Raw genomic sequence first — 26,765 nt, forward strand, 5'->3', positions numbered from 1 at the left:
TATATATATATATATATTTTAAACACACACACATATATATATTTTTTAAACTTTTTATTACAGATTTTTAAAACACCCAAGAGAAAAGAAAATACTAGAATGAATTCCTGTGTAACCACAGTCTTTACTTTGGCAACTACTGGCACTCTACATTTCTTATTTCACCTGTCTCCCCTCTGTTTTTGGAGTGGAGGAGGCACTGGAATATTTCAAGTCAAATAAATACATCACTTTACCCATGAATACTTATGTATAGAATGCCTCTTCCCAGAACTTTGCATATATTTTATCTCCAATAGGATTTATTACTATAGTATGTCATAGGTACAGAAAAGTGCATAGAGCTTAAATGGACAGCTTGGTGAATTATTATGAACAAACCTATGTTTTCAGCAACAAACTTAAGAATACAGTATGAGTATGTATGTAATATGAAGAACACCTTCAGAGTCACCCTTTTGCACCATTCATGTTCCTTCCCGGTCATCAGCCCCTCTTCTTTCTAAAAATAATCACTGTTTTGTCTTCTAACACTGTAAGATAGTTTTCCCTGTCCTTGAACTTTATAGAAATGGAATCATACAGTATAGAATTGACCCTTGAATAACGCTGGGGTTGGGGTGCTGACCCCTTGCGCAGTTGAAAATCCACGTATAACTTTCACCTCCCAAAACCAGCTACTAGCCTGCTGTCACCTAGAAGCCTTACCGATAACATAAATAGTTGATGAACACATACTTTCTATGTTATACGTATTATGCTGTATTCTTACAATAAAGTAAGCTAGAGAAAGGCAGATATTGAGAACATCACAAGGAAAAAACACATTTACAGTACTGTACCCTAAAAAATTCACGTTTAAGTGGATCTGCGCAGTTCAAACGCATGTTGTTCAAGAGTCGACTGTATTTTGCTTTACATGTTTGTTAGATTTATCCATGATGTTGTGTACCGCTGTAGGCTGTTCATTGCTATATTTCATCATGTGAATATGCATCCTTGCTACCAACTGGTTTTGTGTTTCTTTGAAATAATATTTTCTTGTGGATTTAATTTGCATTTCTGTTGGGGCACCTGGGTGGCTCGGTTGGTTAAGCCTCTGACTTCAGTTCAGGTCATGATCTCATGGCTCGTGAGTTCAAACCTCACCTCAGGCTTGGAGCCTGGAGCCTACTTCAGTTTCTGTGTCTCCCTCTCTCTCTCTCTGCCCTTCCCCTCCCCCCCCATTTTTTTTTTTTTTTTGCATATCTGTTTATTGGTCATTTGAATCCCCTCTTACAAGAAGGATACATTAAAAGTTACTGTCCTCTGTTATTAAACTGTAAAAACTCCTCTTATTCAAGGCCATACAAGAACATTCATGGCTTTTGTCAATTTTTATTTTGCATTATCTTTTTCTAATTGGTTTTCAGGAGTTCTTTATATATTGTAGATAATGAGTAAATGTCTTTTTTCACTCTGTAGCTTGTCTCTTTCTTATAATATCTTTTAATAAGGAGAAGTTGCTAATTTTAATGTAGTCCAGCTAAACACGCTTTCTTTTCTGTGAAGTGCATTTTAAACTGTTTAATAAAGTCATGAAGAGATTCTTATTTTCTAGATATTTTGTTGTTTTTCTCTCACATTTAAGTCTGTAATCCATTAAAACATTTTCTAAGTGTGAATGCTTTTATCCCCCCCCACATATGAGCACCCATCGGACCCAGCACGGTAAATTTAAAATACCATCCTTTTCTACCTTATTCGATAGTGCCAATTTTGTAATAAATCAAATATCTATACTTGTTGCTCATTTCTGGTTTTTTTGTTGAGATGTAATTGATAATTGACATGTGACATTTTATAAGTTTAAGGTGTGTTCATTTGATACATGTATATAATGCAATATGGTTACCATGGTAGTTAATACTTCATCACATCCAATAATTATCATTATTTTTTAATGGTGAGAACATTTAAGATCTAGTCTCTTAGCATCTTTGTTAACTAAACTGTTAACTAAACTAATGAAATCACAATGTTAACTAAATCACAATGCTGTGCTGTACATTAGAGCTCCAGAACTTTATTCATCTTATAACTACAAGTTTGTACCCTTTGACCAATATCTCTCCAGTTCCCCCACCCTTCAGGGGACTGTTTCCATGAGTTCCCCTTTTGTAAATTCCACACATAAGTGGTATCGTACAGTTGACTGTTAAACATCATAGCAGGTCGGGGCACTGACCGGTCACCCTGTGCAGTGGGAAATCTTCATATTAACTTTTGACTCTCCCAAGACATTTAGTATGTTCTACATATTATACTATATTCTTACAATGAAGTAAGCTAAATAAAAACATTATTAAGAAAATCAAGGAAGGGGCGCCTGGGTGGCGCAGTCGGTTAAGCGTCCGACTTCAGCCAGGTCATGATCTCGCGGTCCGGGAGTTCGAGCCCCGCATCAGGCTCTGGGCTGATGGCTCAGAGCCTGGAGCCTGTTTCCGATTCTGTGTCTCCCTCTCTCTCTGCCCCTCCCCCATTCATGCTCTGTCTCTCTCTGTCCCAAAAATAAATAAACGTTGATAAAGTTAAAAAAAAAAAAAAAAAAAAAAGAAAATCAAGGAAGAGAAAATATATTTATGGTACTGTACATATATATTTACTGAAAATCCATGTATAAGTAGGCCCACACAGTTCAAACCCATGTTGTGTAAGGGTCAGTTGTATTTGTCTTTCTCTGTCTGATTTACCTCACTTACTATAATGCCTTTGATGTCCATGTTTATCCGTGTTGTCACAAATGGGAGTATTTTCTTCTTTCTCTTGGCTGATGTATATATATATATATACACACCACATGTTCTTTATTCATCTGTTGATAGACACTTGGTTTGTTTCCATATCTTGGCTATTTTGAGTATCCTGTTTTATTTCCTTTGGATATATACCCAGAGGTGGGGTTGCTGGATCATATACTACTTCTATTTTTTTATTTTTTGAGAATACTTCATACTGTTCATAGTGACTTTACCAATTTACACTACCACTAATGGTTCACTGAATCCAAAACCCAAAAAGCGTTCCCAGTTTTCCACATCCTTTTCAACACTTGTCTTCTCTTGCCGTCTTAAGGATGGCTATTCAACATGTGTGAGCTGATCACTGAGATCATTGTGGTTTGGATTTACATTTCCCTGATGATTAGTGATGTTGAGCTTCTTTTCACGTCCTTGTTGACCATTTGGATGTCTTCTTTGGAAAAGTGTCTATTCAGTTACTCTGCCCGTTTTTAAATCAGATTGTTTGGTTTTTTGTTATTGAGTTGTAGGAGTTCTTTTAGCTATTAACCCTTTATCAGAAGATGATTTGTAAATATTTTCTCCCATTCCATAGGTTGTCTTTTCATTTTGTTGCTGGTTTTTTTTGCTGTGCAGAAGCTTTTTGTTTTGATGGTAGTGCCATTTGTCTATTGTGGCTTTTGTTGCTCGTGCTTTTGGTGCCATATCCAAAAAGTCATTGCTAAGATTAGTGTCAGAGAGCTTTTTCCCTGTGTTTTCTTCTAGGAGTTTTACGGTTTCAGGTCATATGTTTAAATCTTTAATCCATTTCAAGTCATTGCTTTGTATGTTTTACAGTTTTGCAGGCACCATTTACTGAAGACACTATCTTTTCCCGATTGAGTATTCTTGGTTCCCTTGTCAAATATTAGTTGACATGTACACACAGGTGTTTATTTTGGGCTCTCTGTCCCATTGGTTTATGTGTTTGTCTTTATGCCAGTGCCATACTGGTTTGATTACTGGAGCTTTGTAGTAAACATTGAAATCAGGATATGTGATGCTTCCTGCTTTGTTCTTTTTTTTCTCAGGATTGCTTTGGCTATTGAGCGTCCTTTGTGGTTGGATACAAATTTTCAGATTGTTTTTTCTAGTTGGGTGAAAACTCCCATTGGAATTTTGGTAGGGATTGCATTGAATCTATATAGATAGCAAAGTGTATAAATTCACTGGCTTTTAGCTTATCACAACATTGTGCAATCATTAGCATTATCTAATTCCAGACGATTTTTAAGTGTCGGGCTTCTTTCAGTTAGCATAATGTTTTCAGGATTCACTCATGTTATTGCTTTAATCAAAACCTCATTCTTCCTCCCTCCTGCCCTCTCCCCCCACTGAATAATATTCCACTGTATGGATACACTACATTTGTTTATCCATTCTACAGCAGATGGACATTTGCATTGATTCCACCTTTTGCTCTTATGATTAACAAACTATGAATATTCATGTACAAGTTTTAGTGTGAACCCTACATTTTTAATTCTCTCAGGTATATCTACCTAGGAATGGAATTGCTAGGTCATATATTGATTCTATGTTTAACTTTTTGAGGAACTACTAAACTGAAGCAGGAAAGTTAATTTTGATGAAGTTCACCTTAGTTTTTCATTTGTTGCTTGTGCTTTAATGTCATGTCTAAGGCCTAATCCAAGGTCCTTGTATTTTTTTCATAGAGTTTCATTGTCTTAGCTCTTACGTATGGATCTTTTCACTTAATCTTCATGTAGAATATGAAGTAGGCTTCCACTTCATGCATTTGCACGTGAATATCTAGTTGTCTCAGGACTGTTTGTTGAAGAGACTATTTTTCCTCCATTGAATGGACTTGACCTGCTTGTCAGATCAGTTGTCTATATATGTGTAGGTTCACTTCTGGACTCCATTCTGTTCCATGGTTCTGTATGTCTGTTCTTATGTCAGTTTCACACAGTCTTGATTAGTATAGCTTTGAGTAAGTCTTGAAATCAGGAAATGTGAGTCCTCCAAATTTGTCTTCTTCAAAGTTATTTTGGCTGTTTGAGCCCATATGCATTTCTATATGCATCTTGAAAATCAACTCCCCCACCCCCGAAAAATGGGCAGCTGGAGTTTTGACAGGGATTTTTTATTTTTTATTGAGGTGAAATTCAAATAACATAAAGTTAACCATTTTAAATGAAGAATTCACCGGCATTTAGTACGTTCATGGTGTTATGCAGTTACCACCTCTACGTAGTTCCTATACATTTTCATCTTTCCAAATAAAGTCTTGTATCTATTAAGTAGTTACTCCCATCCTCCCTACCCAGTTGCTGACAACCACTAATCTGCTTTCTATTTCTGAGGATCTACCTGTTCTGGATATTTTGTATAAATGGATTCATGAAGCACGTTATCTTTTTCATTCCTGGCATAAATCCTACTTATTCATGGTACATAATACTTTAATATGCTATTGGATCCAATTTGATAGTATTTTGTTGAGGATTTCTGCATTTATATTCATAAGGGACACTGGGTATTTTCTTGTGCTATGTTTGGTTTGGTTCAAAGGTAATGCTGACATCAGAGAAGGAGTTCAGAAGTGTTCATTTTTCTTCTGTTAATGGGAGGAGTTTAAGAATATTACCCTTGAAATGTTTGGCAGAATTCACCAGTGCAGCCATTGTTTCTGGACTTTGTGTGGGAGTTTCTTCATTACTGATTTAATCTCTTTACTTGTTGCAGATCTGTTCAGATTTTCCATTTCACTTTGAGTCATTTTTGGTAATTTGTGTGTTTCTAAGAATTTGTCCATTTTTGTTAAAGTTTATTTATTTTGAGACAGAGAACACAAGTGGGAGGAACAGAGAGGGGGAGAGAGAGAGAATCCTAAGCAGGTTCCACACTATCAGTGCAGAGCCCAATGTGGGGCTCAAACCCACAAACTGTGAGATCATGACTTTAGCTGAAACCAAGAGTCAGACACTTAACCGACTGAGCCACCCAGGTGCCCAGAATTTTTCCATTTAATTTAGGTTATATTTAATTTATTGACATAGTTGTTCACAGTATTCTTTTATAACCTTTTGGTTTTTGCAAGGTTGGCAGTATTGTCTCCACTTTCAGTTCTGATTTTAGTTGTGTCTTTTCTGTCCCTTTTTTTTTTTTTTTAGTCTAGTTTCAGGTTTGTCAATTGGATTGATATTTTCATAGAACCAACTTCGGTTTTTTTTTCTTCTCCATTGTTTCTCTCTTCTCTATTTCTTTTACTTCTGTTCTGTTCTCATCTTTATTATTTCTTTCTTACTCTTTACTTTCGGTTTAATTTACTCTTCTGGATCAGATACTTGAGTTGTGAATTTTGAGATCTTTTTTTTTTCTAATGCAGGTGTTTATAGCTATTAATTTTTTTGTCTTTTTATTTTTTTTTAAAGATTTATTTATTTATTTATTTATTTTGAGAGAGAGAAAGAAAGAGAGAGAGAGAGAGAGGAGAGAAAGCACATAGGGGAAGGGCAGGGAGAAAGAGAGAGAGAGAGTCCCAAGCAGGCTCTGCACTGTCAGTGTGGAGCCTGATGTGGGGTTCAAACCCACGAACCGTGAGATCATGACCTGAGCTGAAATCATGAGCCGGACATTTAACCAACTAAACCACCCAGGCACCCCTCTTTCTTTGTCTTTTGACAGTTTGATTATAATGTATCTCATTATGAGACTCTTTGAGTTTATCATTTTTGGAGTTTGTAGAGCTTCTTGGATGTGTAGATTTATGTTTTTCACCAAATTTTTGAATTTTTTGGCCATTCTTTTTTCAAACATTCTTTTTGCCATTTTTTCTTTTCTCTCTTGAGACTTTTGTAATGTGTATGTTAGTACACGTTGTAGTGTTTTATGGGCCTTAAAAAGAAATTTAAATAATAAGCCTATAGTCTTTCTCTTCCTTTTTGAGAAATAAGCATTATTAATGAATTGATGTGTTTCCTTTAAATGATTTCTTTTCCCACTGGATCAGATTTTCTTCACTGAGGTTTATTATCTTGTTTTGCCCTCTTTCCTTTATTGGAATTTTCAGTTGTTCATTAAGCTTGAAATTTGTTGGTTACTTTATTTAGAGAGTAATTCTATAAGAACAGTTTTCCTGCTTATCTTTGAGCATAAAGAATGTTTCATTTGGTTGCATCATGAATTATATCTTTGAATTTACCTTTTCATTCTTTGTTTATTTGATTTACCAAGTTGACACATTTTGTTTTGTCTTCCACAGATAGTATAAAGCTTAGTTTAAAGCCATTTCAACAACAAGGCATGCTTTCTAAAGAGTTTGATAGGTTGCCCAACTTCTAGTAGAGGCATTAAATGTTCTTTGCTTTTAGAAACAATGGTCATCAGTGAGGGATTTTGTGTGTGTGTGTGTGTGTGTGTGTGTGTGTGTGTTTAAAAGTTTAATTTTTGAGAGAGAGAGAGAGAGAGAAAGAGAGAGAGAGAGAGAGCATGAGCAGGGCAGAGAGAAAGAATCCCAAGCAGGCTTCAGTGCAGAGCCCGACACGGGGCTCAGTCTCACGAACTGCAAGATCATGACCTGAGCCAAAATCAAGAGTCGGATGCTTAACCAACTGAGCCACCCAGGCACCCCAGTGAGGGACTGTTTCAATTTTAAGTTGTTTTTTGGCTTTAAGCCATTCAGAATTAGTTTTTGACAAACATACAATTTGGTCAGTATTCAGTTTGCTTTTTATAAATTGAGAAGATCGTGCAAAAGGCATCAGTGGTGGAGTCGTAACCTCTGCTGGTTTCCCAGCTCCTCTCCTCTTTTGGCATTACTATGGTCACTAATTTTTTTCTGACTCTGGTTTTGTTTATTTGTCAGACTAGAATGTAAATGACACAACAGTTGGCACTTGGCTTTGTTCGCTGCTGTATCTCTAGCACCTAGAATTAGGCCCAGCATAGAGACGGACCCGGTGACTATTGGTTGATACCTGTGATGAATCTGTGGAGCTGCTGGTGGTGGTGGTGATGGTAGCCGAAATTTATTCATACCTTTCTTTGTGCCAGGCCATGTTCTAAGACCGTTGTTTTAGTTCTTTTGACTTTACAACCGTACTACAAGATACTGGTACTGGTGCTCTCCCCATTTTACAGAGGCAGAGGGTGCGTGCCTGAACGCACACAGCCGATTCCAGAGCCAAGAGCCGTAGCTTAATTGTTACTCTGTGGTTCTTTTTCCTCCTTTCTCCTGGCCTTCCTGACTACTCGGGCCTTTTCTACTTTGCACTTAAAATCTTTTTCTGCCTCGGTTCCCCTTGATAAGCATTTAACATTTACCTTAGGTATTTTGACCTTAGTTTTCACCCCGTGTATTTTCAGTTCATCTATTACTTCCCTCTAAGAAACAACACAAGTTAAAACCCAAATTTGAAATCTGTCGCAAAGATCTGATCGAAAATTTCAAGGTGAACATCTAGGTCTCTTGCTAGGGACCAACCACATTTGATGTGATATTACTTTCAAAATTCTGTTACTGTGTGCAGACCCCTGGGGCAGGTTGGGGGGATCTTAGACTCTCAAACAGAAAATATATGAAATTATAATATGCCAACTTCTTGACATTTTTGACAAGTCACACTGTGACATTTTACAAATAACACTGTACATTGAACAGCAAGTAGGTAAACTGTTTGTCTGAAGTCAATACCTTCATCCTATTTTTATATTCATCCTATTTTTATATAACTGTCCCTATGAGATAACATGCCACATTCAGAAAATTCTGCAGTAATAACCATTCCAGAACCTATGCAAATTAAAATTACTAAATCTCCAAACTGAAAAAAATAAGTTTAATTCAAATGAAATGAATACAGTCCAGTTGACACTCCAACTTTTTTTTCTTTTTTAACAGAAGATAAAATAGCAGTGGTAAGTATTTCCTCTGCAGAGGAAATCCCAGCCTTCACCTTTCAAGAAACATCTGCACCCAGTTTTTGTTGTAATCTAATCTAACTAGAGTGTACCACCCTTTTGTTCTTCTGTAGACCTTAGGAACTGCTTTAACTAATTTTAAACAGACTTTAAATAAAATCTCTGAAATGATTCCATTGAACAAGCTCCCCATAGTCACAGCAAAACCCAGAATGCAAAGTTGATAATTTGAAATGAACTAATCAAATCCACTAACATTCCTTTTCCAGTAACCCCATAATGTTTCTCTTTGTAGCAATTTGATACAAGTATGCTATAGATAAAAAGGTATGAAAATTAGCTATTTCTGCTAATCAAAAGATACGAAGAAAGTGAAAAGGAAAGCCATAAAGTGAATGGAAATGTTTCCAAGGCCTTTATAACAGCTCTCTCATAGCCAGGATATATAAAGCATTTGAAAAAAACAAAACAAAACAAAAAACAGTCAGTAGGAAGAAGACAGCCCAATACAGAAATATTTAAAACACTTGAACAAGTACTTCCCAATAGCCGGCATCCAAATGGCCAGAAACATAATCAACTTCTTTAGTAGTCAGGCAAATACAAAATAGACAACGCAAGAGTGGCAAAATTTAAAGACTGAAAACTGCAAGTGTGGTTAAGGAAGAGAAAGAGCTGGAACCCTGAGACACTGCAGGTGAAAGTTTTGTAAAATCACTTTGGAAACCAGTTTGACAGTATATGCTGAAACTGCATGAATACACCTCCTGTGACCCAGCGTTTCCACACGTAGGTGCATCCAAGAAAAATACATGCTCTTGTGCATCTCAAGAGTGAAGTATAATAACACAGAGGGCAACAGACACTATTTTGGTAGGACCCAAACTGGAAAATAACCAAAACTTCCACTAGTAGTATATTCACATAATAGATACACAGCAGTATGTTTAATCTCACAAACATCAAATTCAGTGAAAGAAGCCAGACCTAATTGAGTATAAGTCATAATAGCATTTTATACAATTTCCTGAAACAGGCAAAATTAAACTCTAGTGTGATAAAAATACAACAGCACTGTTTTAGAACAGCTAAAAAGTGGAGATGATCCAGATGTCTATCGTTGGGGGAATGGTCGAATGAATTGTTGTATATTCAAATGATGGAGTACTGGCTAACAAGGAAAATGAGCAAATGTCAACATGCAGCAACACGGATGGATTTTCTGAAAATGTTGGATGACAGAAGCAAGACACAAAAGAATAATGGTGTTGGGTATCTTTGGGACAGAGTGAGCGGATAGCGACTGGGTGATGGGTATGTTCTTTGTGTTAACCCCTTTTGCTATACGGATGTGTCTTATATACATTTCTCTTTGTATGTTTTGTTTCACAATTTGAAAAGGTTTAGCAAAGCAGAGAGGGCCATGCCCCTTGGGTTCACATGCCAGTTTTGCCGCTTTCCAGCTGTGACTTTGGGACATTTATCTAACAGCTCAAGGCCTCAATTTCACAACTGTGATGTGAGGATAATAATCAAACCTATTTTGTAAGATTTGTTGTAAAGAGTAGACAGATACTGGACTCTTCGCTCCAATGTTAAGCACTTACAATAACAGCTGGCATGTAGTCAGTGCTGAGTAACTGCTAACTCCTTTTCTTGTTATTGTTGGTATCATTGCCAGTTTATTTGTCCAAAGGAATTATAAACTCCCGTTGGAGTTAACATTATATTATAAATCTATCATGCCTCTCCATGTAGTGAGTTTTTGTTTAGGTCTTTCAGAAAAGTTTATTTTCTTCAGTGTCCATGTTATTTCATAAACTAATCACTAGATATTTTATAGATGTATTTTATAGTTGTAAGTGGAATTTTCCTTGCCTTGTATTTCATAATTGGTTGCTGCTGGCATATAGTAGCTAATACTTCTTGGGGTTCTAAGTTCTACACAGGTTGAAGCTTTTAATCCTGTGTAGGACCCCCATTTTTCACAGGGTAGAAACTGAGAACAGGGAGATGAAAATAGCTAAGTGTGTGGTCTGGGCTTTGGTCCGGCCCCAGCGCCCATATTCATTCCACTGATCCATGCTAAGGAGGCAGTTCATTTTTATACTTTTCCTTAATACAACTTTTTAGTTGATTTTCTTAGGTTTCCAAGAAGCCAGTTACATCATTTGCAAGTAATGATTTTTTGTGTAGTGTCCAGCAATTCTTGCTCCCTTGCCTTATTGCTTGGATTTTAACTTTCAGGGAAATGTTCATAAAAATAACAGAGTGGACATTCTTCTGTTAGTCTGACTAAATGGGAATGCCTGTATTTTTCATAAGCCACTGAGAATGACATTGACCATTTTATGTTAAGGTTGTGTTTTTTTTTTTTTTTAATTTTTTTTTCAACGTTTTTATTTATTTTTGGTACAGAGAGAGACAGAGCATGAACGGGGGAGGGGCAGAGAGAGAGGGAGACACAGAATCGGAAACAGGCTCCAGGCTCTGAGCCATCAGCCCAGAGCCTGACGCGGGGCTCGAACTCACGGACCGCGAGATCGTGACCTGGCTGAAGTCGGACACTTAACCGACTGCGCCACCCAGGCGCCCCAAGGTTGTGTTTTTTAATTGTGTAGTTTGCCAAATGGTTTTTGATTTGATTACTCTGTTTTGTTTTCAAATTAAGGATGGCTTTTAAATTATACCAAATACCTTTGTGTGTCTGTGAAGATGATCGCGTGTACTTTTCTGTGTTGAACTCTGTGATGAATTATATTAATATATAACCACATATCGAATCATCTTTGCATTCCTAGAATTTTCAACATACTGCTGAATTGTATTTGCTAAAGTTTCTATAAGATTTTTGTATCTATAAGTACAAGTGAGATTGGTCTGCTGTTCTCTACCCGTTTTTGTTAAGTGAATTCTGGCTTTATACGTAATCTGGAAGAATCTGGAAGATCTCTGTCTTTTCATGCATTATATACTGTGTTTTAAAGTAATTTTTGAGTATATTTTCTGGTATGGCTGCCAAATACTGTTCAGCGGAGATCTTTTCATTTTGTTCATCGAAGATCTCGAGTGTTTCTTCTCTTTCACTAATTATGGAAATCTTCAAACATAGGCAAAAGTAGAGAGGTTGGTATCATTTTGTTCCTCTCTCGCCTCACGTTTTCTCTCAAGTATTTAGAGCCTCACTACTTAAAACATGCTGTGCGTCGTAGCAGCATGGATATTATCCGGGAACTTGCTCCAGATGGGTGTGGCCCTGCGTGCGTATGCACATAGACACCACCTCCGCCATATACTACTGGTTATAGGCAAGTCCTAGGTCCCGCTCCCCAGTCTTGCTTTAGATTTTAACCTCTTTTGGGGCGCCTGGGTGGCTCGGTTGGTTAAGCGTCCCACTTTCAGCTTAGGTCATGATCTCACGGTCCGTGAATTTGAGCCCCACGTCGGGCTCTGTGCTGATGGCTCAGAGCCTGGAGCCTGCTTCCGATTCTGTGTCTCCCTTTCTCTCTGCTCCTCCCCTGTTCATGCTCTATCTCAAAAATAAATAAACGTTAAAAAAAAAAAGATTTTAACCTCTTTTTCATACTGTCCTGAGATGTTTCAATAACGCTTTGAACGTTTGAAAAATTGTCTCGGGTCCTGGAAGGGAGAGAGCTACAAAGTCAAAGGGCATAAACTTGTTAAAGCCTTTGATGTCTGTTGTCTAATTGCTTTTCGGAAAACCACTACCTCATTTGGTTAAGTGGTAAACAGGTGACAATACTGACAGTTCATAAATGTGCCTTTTCTGCCAACAGGAGATCATTAAAATGTTAAGAAAGCAGGAAAGAAGAGAAGAGTAATTAGAAATTCTTGTCATAAACACTTGAGTGATTGGTACCTGAAAGCCTGAAGGTTATTTGAATTAATTTTCAACAGTCTTAAACTATTTGGTCAATTTACTATTCCTTACTAAATCTAATTCAGTGTGTCGTTTTCAAGAAACATTTGGGTGCCTAATGTAGTGGTAGAGATTGTGAGAAAAGATACATGCCAATATCTGTGCCCTTAAAAGGCTTATGGGAATCTTATTATATTGTTTTCATTTTTTTTTTGTCTTTCTACAAAATATAACTTTGGCTTATAGAAGTTCTGTCTGGGGGCGCCTGGGTGGCTCAGTTGGCTAAGCGTCCGACTTCGGCTCAGGTCATGATCTCACAGTTCGTGAGTTTGAGCCCCGCGTCAGGCTCTGTGCTGACAGCTCAGGGCCTGGAGCCTGCTTCGGATTCTGTGTGTGTATCTCTCTCTCTCTGCCCCTACCCTGCTTGTGCTCTGTCTCTGTCTTAAAAATAAATAAAACATTAAAAAAAATTTTTTTTTTAAAAGTTCTGGCTGAATTTCACATTACCTGGGTCTCTAGGGGATTGAAGAAATTTGAAAGCCTTCCAAGGTGTGACTTCCACCAACATAAAAACGAAGTTGGCTTTTCCTTTGTTTCAGCAACAGCGTACCGTGTACAGGCTGACTCTAGTGAAAGCGTGGAATGTAGACGAACTCCAGGCCTATGCCGAGCTGGTGTCCCTGGGGAATCCTGACTTCATCGAAGTGAAGGTGAGCTCCTGCTGGCCAATGTCATCCCACTTCCTACGGTGCTTTGTTGTGGTGAAGTTAGTACCTTATAAAACTCTATAGGAGGTCCCAGATGTGTTATTTATTCATTCAGAAATATTAATCAAGAACGTGGCACCATTCTAGGCAATGGGGATAATAACAGTAAAGACGGAGCTTTTGCTCTTATAAAGCTTATATTTATTGAGAGGGAGGCAGTCAGTGCAAAATAAATAATTAAAAACTACACAGTAACATTAGTATGCTGAGAAATAAAATAGTGTTACAGTGAGGAATTGGTTGGCTTTAAAATAAACTTTTAGGGTTGACTTGGTGGCTCAGTTGGTTAAACGTCTGACTTGGGCTCAGGTCATGATCTCATGGTTCTTGGGTTCAAGCCCCACATTGGGCTCTGTGCTGACAGCTCAGAGACTGGAGCCTGCTTTGGATTCCGTGTCTCCCTCTCTCTCTGCCCCTCCCCACTCGCACTCTCTCAAAAATAAACATAAAAAAATTTTTTTAATTAAAAAAAGTAAAAAAATAAAATAAAATAAAAATAAAAATTAAAAAAGTAAAATAAACTTTTATTATAGAGAATTTCAAACATACATAGAAGTAGAGAGATTGGTCTAATGACCTCCATCTGTTCACCCAGCTTCAAAAATTACCAACTCATGACCAGTCTTGTTTCAGTTCTACCTCTACCCATTTTCTCTGCCACATCCTATTATTTTGAAGCAAACCCTATGTTATATGGCTCATCTATAACTGTATATGTCTCTAAAAGATATACACTCACTATATACACTTATTCAGAATACTGTTCTCATAATTGAACAGTTTTAACAATAGTCTCTTAAGTATTGGAAATAGAAGGTTTCAGACTTGACCAACTATTTCTTATTAAAATAGTATTTGTGAATCTAGATCCAAATAAGGATCATTAACTGTAATTGGATTCTTTCTTTTTAAAATTTCTTTTAATCTGTTAGTTCCTCTTTCATGTGTTCTCTCTCTACTCTGCTCCCCCTGCCCCCACACCAGTAAGTTTGTTGAAGAAAATGTGTCATTTATCCTGGCTAGTTCCCCCTGTCTATATTTTAGATTTTGCTGATTGCTTGTTCCTTTGCCCCCTGTATTTCCTGTAGATTGGTAGTTAGATCAAGAGAAGATTGATCAGATGTGTGTGTGTTTGCATTTTAAGATTATTTAGTTGGTGGTATTGCATACTTACAGTAGGAGGTGGTAGTGCCTGGTTGTCCCTGGCCCGTTGTTTGGCAGTATTTCTTTGGGATGATGGATTCCTATAAGTGGATTGATGTGCCAAAGGGCAGATAATTGTTTTGGTGGACATTGTGATTGGCTGTTTTAGATTTCATAGGCGGAAGTCTTTTCTTCCGCCTATGAAATCTAATGGAGGAGATGACTCTTATACAACTGATTCCTAAATAGTAAGAAGCAGTGCAGTCACCAGGGGATCAGAGCATTTTGGGCAGATGGCACAAGTAAGTATTCAAGTCGGGCGCCCCGTGTGAGATCAGGGCAGTTGGAGTTGGCAGAGACACAAGATGAATCACAGAGGTGGGATGGGGCCAAATTTTGTTAGAACTTTCAAGCAAGAAAAGAACTGGATTTTATACTAAGTTTGATGGTAAGCTTTTTGAATAGTCTGGTTTATGATTTTAAAAGATTACCCTGCTGCTGTCATGGGCGGATTACAGAGCTCAGAGTGATAGTGGTTATAAAATGAGATGTTATGGCTTGTGGGGAAGGTCATTGGCAATATGATTGGAGAGGAGTGGGTGCATTTGGGATAAATCGTGGAAGTGGAACCAATACAGCGTGTTGCCAGACGAGACACAGGGAGTGAAAGAACAACACCTGGATTTTGGCTTAAGCAATCGTGCGGATGTGGAACAGTTTACTGAAGCAGGAAAGACCAGCGGAGGAGGCAGGCAAATTTGGGGAGTAATTTCACGAGTTCTTTGTTGGCCTTAATCATTTGAGAGACCTTTTAAATATCCACATATAGGTTCAAATAGGCCAGAGGTTATATACGCCTGGAGTTCTGGGGATAAGACAGGGCTGGCAGTAATCATTTGGAAGGCATCAGTGTGCCATGGTAGTTAAAGCTGTGGACTGTTACAAGGCAAATGGCTTTTCTGGACAACTAAGAATCCACAGAATGAGAAAACGTGACCAGAAAATTCCGCCCTGTCTCTGAAAACCCGACTCTTCAGTGTATGTCATTTCACTCTGTCATTTCAGAGGATAGTTCATTTTTACAGCTGTCTGTTCAGCTTTCTGTGGTACTATAGCCTAGAGCAGCAGGGAGGTGGGAAGAGATAAAATATTGCTGTCTGAGTGTTCAGCATTTTATCCCTGGTCAGGTCAAAGACACTCTTTTCTTTTGAAATTGCTCTTAATTTTAAAAGGCTACTCTTGGCAAGAACTCTAATGATGCAGAGATGCAAACTACATCTGCAGTATATTTGTTGGCTTAAGCAAACCTTGCCAATGTCAGGGATTAATGGTGTTTTAATTTATGATTTAGCTATTAAAGAATGCTGTCTCCAGTGATGTTGGAGTAAAACTTCCATTATAAAGCAAGTTTCTGGATCATACGGTCACCTTTTTTCTGCCTCCCTCCGTTCCTCCCTTCCTCCTTTCCTTCTTTGCAGTCATGTTTTCTATAATGTATGACATCTTTTACAATCTGAAAAGAATCACCCGGTATTATTTTTAAAAGAAAGATGGCTACTTTGTAAACAGTATAATCCTCCGATGGGTATTTTTTTAGTTTGACAGACTATTAATGTAATACCCTCTGTCTATACCTGAGATGTTATAATGACATGGTTTCTTTCACATGAGATTTCCATTTTACTGTTTTACCCCTGCATTCAACAGATATCTTTCAGCTCTTTCTATGTGCTAGGCCTCATCAAAGCACCAGAGATAGAAAATTTGATATGGACATGCTGTTTGGGAAATGGATGGTCTTATTGAACAAGGCCAAGTCTACAGAAGTAAAATGAGCCACTTGGAGAGATTTTATTTAAAAGTTTCTTGAAGAAATATGTAATATAATCACAATTTTAACTATCTTACATGAATGATAAAATATAACGTAACAGGTAACAGTCGTACCAAGGGAAAGCATGGTGATGATCAGCTTGTTTCTTATAGAAGGTTTGAGATAGAAATGGCCTCTGTTAAGTGTACCTGTGCCACTGAGGACTGGATCTCATTGCTTTGTTAAATTCAGCTCTCATTTGTCCTGCAGGGTAATGAAGTATCTTTCTTTAAAAAAAAATTTTTTTAATGTTTATTTATTTCTGATAGACAGAGCATGAGTGGGGGAGGGGCAGAGAGAGAGGGAGACACAGAATCAGAAGCAGGCTCCAGGCTCTGAGCTGTCAGCACAGAGCCCAACGTGGGGCTCGAACTCACAGACCGTGAGATCACGACCTGAGCCGAAGTCGGTCGCTCAACCGACTGAGCCACCCAGGCGCCCCTGAAGTATCTTCCTTTTAAACTGAAGCAGAATATAGTATACTTCAGAAACAGAACAAGTTATAGAATAATGTTTATTATTTGATTATATATATTTTAAAAGTTTACTTCTTTGAGAGAGAGATGAGTGGGGGAAGGGGCAGGGAAAGAGGGAGAGAGAATCTTAAGCAGGCCCTGTGCTGTGAGCCCTGACTCAGGGCTCGAACTCACAAACCATGAGATCATGACCTGAACTGATATCAAGATGCTTAACCAGCTAAGCCACCCAGGTGCCCCTGATTATATTTTTTAGCAGTATATGTTTGGATATATTTATATAAGAAAAGTACGGAAGGATTATATCAGACTGTTCACAGTGTTGTAATTTGGAAGAAGGGCAGGGAAAGGCTTAGTAATTCTATTTTCCATGTTTCCGTGCCCTGCGAATTATTAGAGTGAGCGGGCATCATTTTTGTAATCCCACTGATTGAAACGAAATCAGTAAAGGAGAAGGCAGCCTTTCCTGTTCAATAGAGTTAAACTATTTAAGTCTGAAAAGGCATTTTTGTTGTTGTTGTCTAATTAATTGAATTTAAATTTTGTGGGGGTGGGGGGGCGCTTAGGTGGCTCAGTCGGTTGAGTGTCTGACTCTTGATGATCCCAGAATTGTAGGATCCAGCCCCGCGTCCAGCTCCACGCCGAGTGGAGCCTGCTTGGGTTTCGCTCTCGCTCTCGCTCTCGCTCTTCCTCCCTTCACCCCTCCCCCCACACCAAGTGCCCGCGCATGTTCTAATTTTAGTATATGTGCTGCCAAAGGGAGCACTTGCCCGTTCTTTCTCTCTCACTCTCGCTGTCTCTAAAATTAAAAAAAGTTAAAAATTTTCTAAATTGGAGGAGTTTTAAAAGTAATGGTAATGAGGACATGTGGCTCGCTCAGTTGGTAACTCTTGATCTCCAGGTCATGAGTTTGAGCCCCACACTGAGGTTAGAGATTACTTAAAATAATAACATTTAATAAAATAATAATAGTAAAAACCCTCTCTGAAAAACATTTGATGAGAACTAGCAATATGGTAGGCTAAGTAACCTCAGCTTCCTCTAAAAACAAACACTTAGAAGTAACTGTGTTATAATAAACATACTTTTGAGAGCATGGCCATCTGTCAGGTCTGTAAGGGAGTTCCTTTGGGACTCAAAAAAGAGAGACCACCCTGGTGGTACTTTGTAGCTCTGATAGAGATGGGACTTGGGTTTAAAGGATGGAACACGAGGCCCTTTTGCCTTCAATGAAAGCACAAATTAGGACAGAATTTACCCACTGACACAGAATGGCCCTTGGAAGCTTGTCTTTCACCGATGCTCTTGATTAAAAAAAAAGGGGGGGGAGGGGTCTCCCAGGGCCTGGCATTAAAATTTGAATAGTACCTCATGGTCACATAAATAAATGCCTTGAAGCTAGGAAACTGATAATACAAATTGACCCTAGGGTAGTGACATGCCTGGGTTCCCTGCAGAAGCAAACAAGTACTGTTCATGTCTTGTGTTTTCCAGGCGTGTGCAAGTGTGCACGCACAGGGGGTCTCTCCTGGACCCCCTGGGCACTCTGGAGCCTCATGGGGAATGGGGAAGAGCACAGCTTTGATACATTCCGAAAAAGTACTGATGTAGATCTTCTCTGCATCTAAATTTCCTCCATATTAGAATTAGAATAACAGTATCATTTTAATAGGTTTGTTTTGAGAATTCAGTGGGATAATGTATGCCCAGATTCAGTAAATGTTTAGATCACTTCTCATTAAGCACATTTATTTAAACTAAATCAATAGAAGCTATTTCTTTATTTTATTGGTTCCCGCTTTTCTTTCATTGCTAGTCTCATAAACTATTTTTCTGTTTGATTCCCTGTAAATGAACATATATTTTAGTTTCATTAGGCTTAAATAGGCCTTTATTTGCTAGCCCTAGAACCTTAGTGATCATTATTTGCTTGCTTGTTTGTGAAAATGTGTATCATGTTCTAAACATCTGCCTTATTGAAAAACTTTCATAGCACAAACCATTTGTAAATGAAATACTGTCTTTATACTCCCTGCCTTGCATTGCACCTTGAGAATAATAGTAAGTGCTTAGTAATTATTTGTTGTCAGATGATTTAAACCTCTTTTATGCTGTTGGCACTGTAGCTGTCTACAGAGCTCAATCCTTGTCGCGTGCCTTTTGCAAAACAAATGCCTTAGCCTGACCTCACTGTCTTTCTCTACACAAAGATAAGGAATATTAGCGGTTATTCATGTAGCAGTCCCTGACTGGCATTCCTCAGTTGCTTTGTCATCAAGCATTAAAGAGTAGAGGGGAGAAAAGAGTAGAAAAATCCAGATTAATGTGAATGAAATTTTATATTATATCAGAAAAGAGTTCTGGAGTTTAATGTCATATAAAATATGTGACTTGATCTTTAGGTCATTCAGCATAGATTGGTTGGGGGTACAGAGAAGAACAGAGCACAGCCCCTGCCTGTACAAGCTTAGAATTTACACATGTAATTATACCAGTTGGTACAACCTATGTACCAGATATGATGAGCTTGGGATCAGGTTGGGTAGGCGTTCTTGAACAGAGATTAAAGAGATGGTGGGAAATTTAGCCAAGTAAAGACTGGATGCTGAGGAGGGCAGTCCACTTAAGAAAGCCTCATGAGTGGCTCAGTCAGTTGAGCATCCAACTCTTGGTTTTGGCTCAAGTCATGATCTCACCGTTTTGTGGACTGTAGCCCTGCGTTGGGCTCCGTGCTGACAGTGCAGAACCTGCTTGGGATTCTCTCTCTTCTTCTCTCTCTGAAAATAAATACATAAATAAACTTAAAAAAAAAAGAAGGCCTCATGTGCCATGCTGAGAAGGTTGGGCTGTTTTTTGTTTTCCTGTGTGTGTGTGTGTCTGGGAAGAGTTGTTGAAGCATTTTTAGGATGGAGTGACACGTTTTGGGTATATTGTGCAAAAAGTAAAAGTCATGAAGACAACAACATTTCTCATTAGACTATAGGAAACAAAAACAATAGGAGTCTTTTGACGTTCAGTTTAATTAGAATATCAATCAAACTGCCAAAATACTACTCTTTCCACAGACCTTGAATCCCCAGGTAAAGTATCCACGCACCCAATATAGGACCTTATGGCTTCCATGTCCTGCAGCAGAGTGATCCATCCAAAAGGCACCAATGTAATGGCGTGGGTTATGCTTTTCACTACAAACCCAGGGGTGCATAAGTGGTTTTGTTCTTGAGGAACTTTCTTTGGGTCTCTGCTTGCCACTCCTCAACCTGGAGATTACAAAGTGAGTGTTTTTCAGTTGCCACACGGTACCCATCTGTTTTCTTGAGTTCATTCTTTTTTCAAAGTTGTGATGGCAAAACTTGGTGCTGATGATAGATGGGGTGGGGGCAGGATGGTGGCGGGATGAGAAGATGGCAGACAACTGTGATGTCATAGAAAAGGAAGCACTTTTAGATAGTTTAGGTAAAGTGTGATCAGGAATAAAGTCAGGGCAAGTCAGCCATTAGACCGGAGTGCAGAATGAAGTAGCCAGAGCAGAGAGGGGAGCACCAGAGGAGGGGGACATCAGGAGCCCAACTGAGGGAGGGCTCAGGGGTTCCCAAAGGTGACTCCACAGAGTAATTCACAGAGCCCATTCATGTCACAGAGGCTCAGAAAGTTGCCCATACTGCCTACCCCAGAGGATTTTGCCTGGCTAAAATGAGAACTTTTATGTGAAGAACTTAGTTAACTATGAAGCACCATGTGAGTGTATGGGAAAGTATTATGTGAAGACCTAGTAATGAACCGTGGTGCTCATTCTCTCATTTCCTTCCCAAACCAAATCTGTCCTTGATGGTTCATGATTTATTATTGGTGAATAAGAAATAATATTTTCCAGAGCTATTGTCATAGATGTAAGATCTTATCTAAAAAATAGGGGCACCTGGGTGGCTCAGCTGGATAAGCATCCAACTTCAGCTCAGGTCATGATCTCACAGTTCATGGGTTCGAGCCCCACATCGGGCTCTGTGCTGGCAGCTCAGAGCCTGGATCCTGCTTCCGATTCTGCATATCCTTCTCTCTCTCTCTCTCTCCCTCCCCCCCTCCCTCCCTCCCTCCCTGTCCCTCTCCCGCTCGTACTCTCTCTCTCAAAAATAAACATTAAAAAAAAATTTTTTTTTTTTAAAAATTTTTTTTGGGGCGCCTGGGTGGCGCAGTCGGTTAAGCGTCCGACTTCAGCCAGGTCACGATCTCGCGGTCCTTGAGTTCGAGCCCCGCGTCAGGCTCTGGGCTGATGGCTCGGAGCCTGAAGCCTGTTTCCGATTCTGTGTCTCCCTCTCTCTCTGCCCCTCCCCTGTTCATGCTCTGTCTCTCTCTGTCCCAAAAATAAATAAAAACGTTGAGAAAAAAAAATATAAAAAAAAAAAAGGCGTTTAAAAAATTTTTTTTTCAACATTTTTTATTTATTTTTGGGACAGAGAGAAACAGAGCATGAGCGGGGGAGGGGCAGAGAGAGAGGGAGACACAGCATCGGAAACAGGCTCCAGGCTCCGAGCCATCAGCCCAGAGCCTGACGCGGGGCTCGAATTCCCGGACCGCGAGATCGTGACCTGGCTGAAGTCGGACGCTTAACCGACTGTGCCACCCAGGCGCCCCCCAAAAAATTTTTTTTAATATGAAAAATAAGTTCCTTTGAATTAGCTACTATGTACATGCTTTTTCATATAATTCACAGTATCATAAAAAGTACTTAAGTTGAAGTAAAGTTCATTTTTATGACTAATTTGACCTATCAATAAATTGTTTTCATGTTTGGTATACATTCCAGTAAGTTTAGCACAATTTTTCAGCCATTCCTAAAGATTTTCAGAACTGTTGTAGTACTTGCTTTTTTTTTAAATCACCTAAAACTCAAACTTGGTTTAATGAATTTTCTAAAATCACTGGGCTGATAGAGATGATGCTCTTGATTGTTACAACTGAGCTGGGTTGCCTCTAGTTTATGTTCAGCAAAGGTCACGGTTTAGCATAACGGGAATCTTTTTGAGTAGTCATCTGGAGTAGATCATTTTACAGAGTTCATCTGAGTCTTCAGCCGGTTCCCAGCCCTGAGTGTTTGCTCATCCATGGGTTTTTCATTCAGTGGTATCCCATCCCCTCTACTCTGTATGTGTGTGTCTTTGTGTGTGTGTGTGTCTGTCTGTCTGCGTCTGTGTGAGTGAGACAGAGTGTGTGAGTGCATGTCTTTTTATTTTAGTTATTCCCTCCTTAGTAGCAGCATGTCTAGAATATTCAAAACACTTGTCCAGAAAGTTTAATTCTGGAGTATTTAAAGAGCCTGCAAAATTAAGATATCCCTTATTATCAGAAAATTTATCATTATGTAACTTAACCAAATAGAGAACTTAATTATGAAACTTTGGGGTCCTATAAGCGTGGGCTGTCAGGTAGTGTTCTAAAGCATTAGAAGCCAATTTACCTTACCGCATTTGTACAACTCAAATTTCTGTAGAGGCGAGATGCATGTATATGCATGTAAGTGTGTGAAAGGTATGCATGTATAGCCACAAATGTATTTCCTGTTTGGCACAATTCTGTGTTTATACATACCCATGTACAGAAAGTAATCTCCTTAAAGAATACTTTCAAAGGGATCCCTAGCTGGCCCTTTGCAGAAGAATCTTATCAACCTTTATCAAACCTAAGTTATATTGGGAAATGGGGGCTCATCTTATTTTCCCAGTGAATAAACTGTTCGGTGAATTTTTGTGCCAACCATGCCTCCATTATTAGTGTATGAGATTTATAATCCCTTGAGCATTAACCTCTTACAGTGCACCAAGAAATCTGAATGAAAAGATACGTTGTTGGTTCAAATACATTGTTGTGCCTAGACAGCATGGATTGTGACAGCACTGAGCACCCTCAGTCACAGGGTGGGAAGGCCATCTGCCTGGGAACTCCTAAGCAGATTTTATCATCTCTAATTCACTGTTACTTTCTTCACTTTTGGATTGAATTGGATTGGATTGGGTGGGATGGAGTAGATTCCCTCTAGAAGCCTTTCTGGCTCTGAAACTCTTAGTTGATTTCATTTAAATTAGGTCCGTAATTGTCTCTGTTGTCTTGCTTCCCCAGGGTGTCACCTACTGTGGAGAGAGTTCAGCAAGCAGTCTTACCATGGCCAACGTGCCCTGGCACGAGGAGGTGGTACACTTTGTCCGCGAGTTGGTGGCTCTCATCCCCAACTATGAAATTGCTTGTGAACATGAACATTCCAACTGCCTCCTGATAGCTCACACAAGGGTAAGAATAGCTCAACTATGCCTTCTTTTCTTCTTCTTTCTTCTCTTTATTTTCTCCTGTCTTTATTATAGTGGATATCTGCTTGTTTGCTACCTTTCCTGAAATAGACGTTAAGAAGGCCCTCCAGTCTGTCCATTGGGCTCACGTACTCTTATTTCGTTCTTAGCCCTCAGCTAGGCACTTGAAGGGCCTCCTGGTTTGCAGTTGGTGCATACTGAAAAAGAAAAGCAAAAAACACCCTTGTCGTAACCTCTAATCCTTCCTCAGAATGACAAGAGAAAGCTGAAATAGTGGACAACCCCCATATGACTTCCAGAAGAAATATTGAAGTATTTATCAAATTTTATATCACTTTGAATCTCAGCCTCTGGAGAAATTTTCCTGGAGTTTTGGTTTCCATTTTTCCCTTTTAGCACTTTTACTAGACAGAATAAGTACCCAGATCTTGCATATTTCTTAAGAATGTCCAGCAAAGGAAAAATTCAGCTCTTGGTAAAGATAGGCCATTAAAATAAGAAGGAAAATCTGCTAATCAGAAGGCCATTGTTGGAGTAGCTATCACAACGTGTCCTTACAGAAGTATTTGTACAGAAATAATGTGGCATCTGGGTTTGATTTAAAATAACATGAGGTGAAATTATGTGGGTGTGTGGATAAGATGACTGTTGTCGTGGCTAGATGATGAGCACATAGAGGTTTGTTATACTATGCCTAGTTTTCTGTTCAAATTCTCCATTAATAAATACTTTTTTTTTTTTTTTTTTTTTAAGTGGGCATGGGGTGCCTAAGGGGCTCAGCCAGTTAAATATCTGACTTTAGCTCAGGTCATGATCTCACGGCTTATGGGTTCCAGACCTGCACCAGGCTGTGCACTGTTAGTATGGAGCCTGCTTGGGATTCTCTCTCTCTCTCCCTCTCTCTCTGCCCTCCCCCACTCACACTTTCTCTCTCTCAAAATAAATAAACTTCAAAACAAAAGTCGACATGGATGAACCCTGAAAACATTATTCTAGGTGGGGAAAAAAAAAAAAACCCAGACACAACAGGGCACATATTGTATGATTGTATGAAATATCCAGACTAGATAAATCCATAGAGATGGAAAGTAGGTTGGTGGTTGCCAGGTGTTGGGAGAAGAGCAGACTAGGAAGTGACTGCTAATAGGTATGGGATTTCTTTGGGGGATGATGAAATACTCTAGAATTATAGTGTGGTGTTGGTTGCCCATCTTTGAGACTAATCCAAAAGTCACTCAATTGTACACTTTAAAGGCTGAATATTATGGTCTGTGGATTATATCACAATAAAGATAGATTAATACCAAGATGATAATAAAGGTTAAGGGTGGGCTACCTTTTCTTACATAAGTTGTTTTTATGCAAGTAAAGTCAGGGTCAATTTGAACATGAAAGACTCAGTATATTCTCACAAAAACCTAAATGACTTCCTGAACAGCTTCTCAAGTTAATGACATTTAATAATATGAGATTTGCTCAATTAAAATATCACATCCTGTAGTCTCAATAACCATGAGGTTAAAAAGGCTCTCATGCTTTGGTTGCAGTTAGATTGTATGTAGCTGACTTGTGGTCTGTCAGATGTTTAGACAGAAGAATATGTTCTGGGACATTAGGGAACAAAGAAGTAAAGGCCACCTGGTATTTGAAATGTTAATGATAGCTACAAAGCTAATTAACTTACAAAGCAAATCTTAAAAATTAAAGCCAAAAACCTAATTTTTTTTTCTAGTTTTTCATTCACTGTTAACCTTTTCAGGTAAGATAGTACCTTTAAAAAAATTATTTGAGGGTCGCCTGGGTGGCTCAGTAGGTTGAGCATCTGACTCTTGATTTTGGCTCAAGTCATGATCTCACGGCTTGTGGGATTGAGCCCTGTGTCAGGCTTTGTGCTGGCAGCACGGAGCCAGCTTGGGATCCTCAGCCTCCCTCTCTGTCTCTGCCCCTCCCCCACTGATGCATGCACACTCATGCATGCATGCGCTCTCCCTCTCTCAAAATAAATAAATAACATTTAAAAAAATATATTTGATTAAAGAGGCAGTGCTCTGGAAATAATCCTGACTCTGGTGGCAGAGTTCTTTCTAACTCCATTGAGATGCCTCAGTGACCTCCCGTTGCTTTTAGCATGAAAATCAAAGTCCTTAATGTGACCCTAGGGCCCTGCATGGTTAGGCTGTCTACCTCTCCAGATGCTTTTTAAATTGCACTTCCCTCTCTCTCTGCACTTCCTTTATTTTCTCAGACACAGTAGGTGTTACTTTGGAATTATTTACTGTTTTCTTTTTTTTTAATGGTTGTACTAGAAGTGACTTTATGATCCTTGACTAATCAAAGTATAATGTTAAAGAATACTTTTACCCTCTAACTGCAATGCAAGGACCTTAGAATACCTTATTAACCTCCATTTTTCCCTTCCCAACTCACATGCTATTATTGTTCTGTCCATGAATTATAAATGTGTGTGAGGAGAATATTGTTACTGCTGTATGTAGTCACTGTTCATTTAGATTTACCTGCATCTTTAACACTGTTTTGCACTCTTTTCCTTTCTTCATTTTTGACTCTCCATACAGGATTGTGTTCTTTCTGCCCAAAAAATACTTTCTTAAAAATTTATTTTAGTGGGCATCTGCTGATGGAAAATTCTGCTCTTGTTTGTCTGGAAATGTATATTTTAGCTGGGTATAAAATTCTAGGTTGACATTTGTTGTCTTTCAGCACAATATAATCTCTTGTCTTTTAAATTCCATTGATAAAGTCAGCTGTTGGTCTGTTGCTTGTTTTCAGATAATCTGCCATTTTCATCCTTCTGGTTTCTTTTTATGATCCTGCCCATATGCACAGGAAGTTCTCAGAAGGGACCAAACAACTGAAATTTTAGTATGATAAATGCAATAACAGACAAAGCCTACAAGGTACAAGCCAACATAAGGAGACAGTCTGAGATTGACCTTCATTATTTCATGTTTGTTGTGTACCCAGGGTGTGTCAGGCACTATGCTGGGTACAAAGAATACAAAGATGAGTTAAAAAAAAATAGTCCCTGCCTTTCAGAATGGTCTAACAGAAAAAGAGGTAACTATCAAAACAAACACATACCCCAAAGTTTTATCAGAGCAAGATGGAAGAGTAGAATTGAGCCCAAGGAGGCATAGTTGGGAATATATGGTACCATCAGGAAAGGCTTCACAGAGGAGTTGCTGTTTGACTGGATGTTCAGTAACAGCCCAGGTAGAAACGACATTTAAGCAGAAAACAGCCTAAGAAAAGGTCCACAGAGAAGTGCAGAGGCCTGGCACATTGGGAGAATAAATAGTTTGGTGTGGCCGGAGGTCAAGAGAAGGATTGAAGGGAATGGAAGGGGGGTGATTCACCAGGGGCGAGAGCATTGATGGCACTGAATTACATCCTAATTGTGCTGTTTTTTGTACAGCATGGGCAGGCACTGAAGGGTTTTAAATAGAAGTGACACAATCAGATTTGAGTTTCAAAAAATTTCTTTGGCAGTATTTCAGGGGATGAAGTGCAAGACTTTAAGAGAAACCAGTTCAGTTAAAAACTGCTATAATAGTGGGTGCCTGGGTGGCTCAGTCGATTAAGCGTCTGACTTTGGCTCAGG

General features: G+C 38.8%; 1 protein-coding gene across 1 annotated transcript in view; it reads left to right on the forward strand.

The window, feature by feature from the left end:
* Window positions 1-26,765, forward strand: part of LOC115503973 (S-adenosyl-L-methionine-dependent tRNA 4-demethylwyosine synthase TYW1) — a 217,667-nt gene that overhangs the window by 168,628 nt on the left and 22,274 nt on the right. Inside the window, exons 14-15 of the mRNA XM_030300561.2 lie at window positions 13,185-13,295; window positions 22,959-23,126. Of these exons, the coding sequence (XP_030156421.1) occupies window positions 13,185-13,295; window positions 22,959-23,126 (279 nt within the window). The remainder of the gene's footprint in view (window positions 1-13,184; window positions 13,296-22,958; window positions 23,127-26,765) is intronic.

The sequence above is a fragment of the Lynx canadensis genome, chromosome E3 (assembly GCF_007474595.2).
Source record: "Lynx canadensis isolate LIC74 chromosome E3, mLynCan4.pri.v2, whole genome shotgun sequence".
Lineage (NCBI taxonomy): Eukaryota > Metazoa > Chordata > Mammalia > Carnivora > Felidae > Lynx > Lynx canadensis.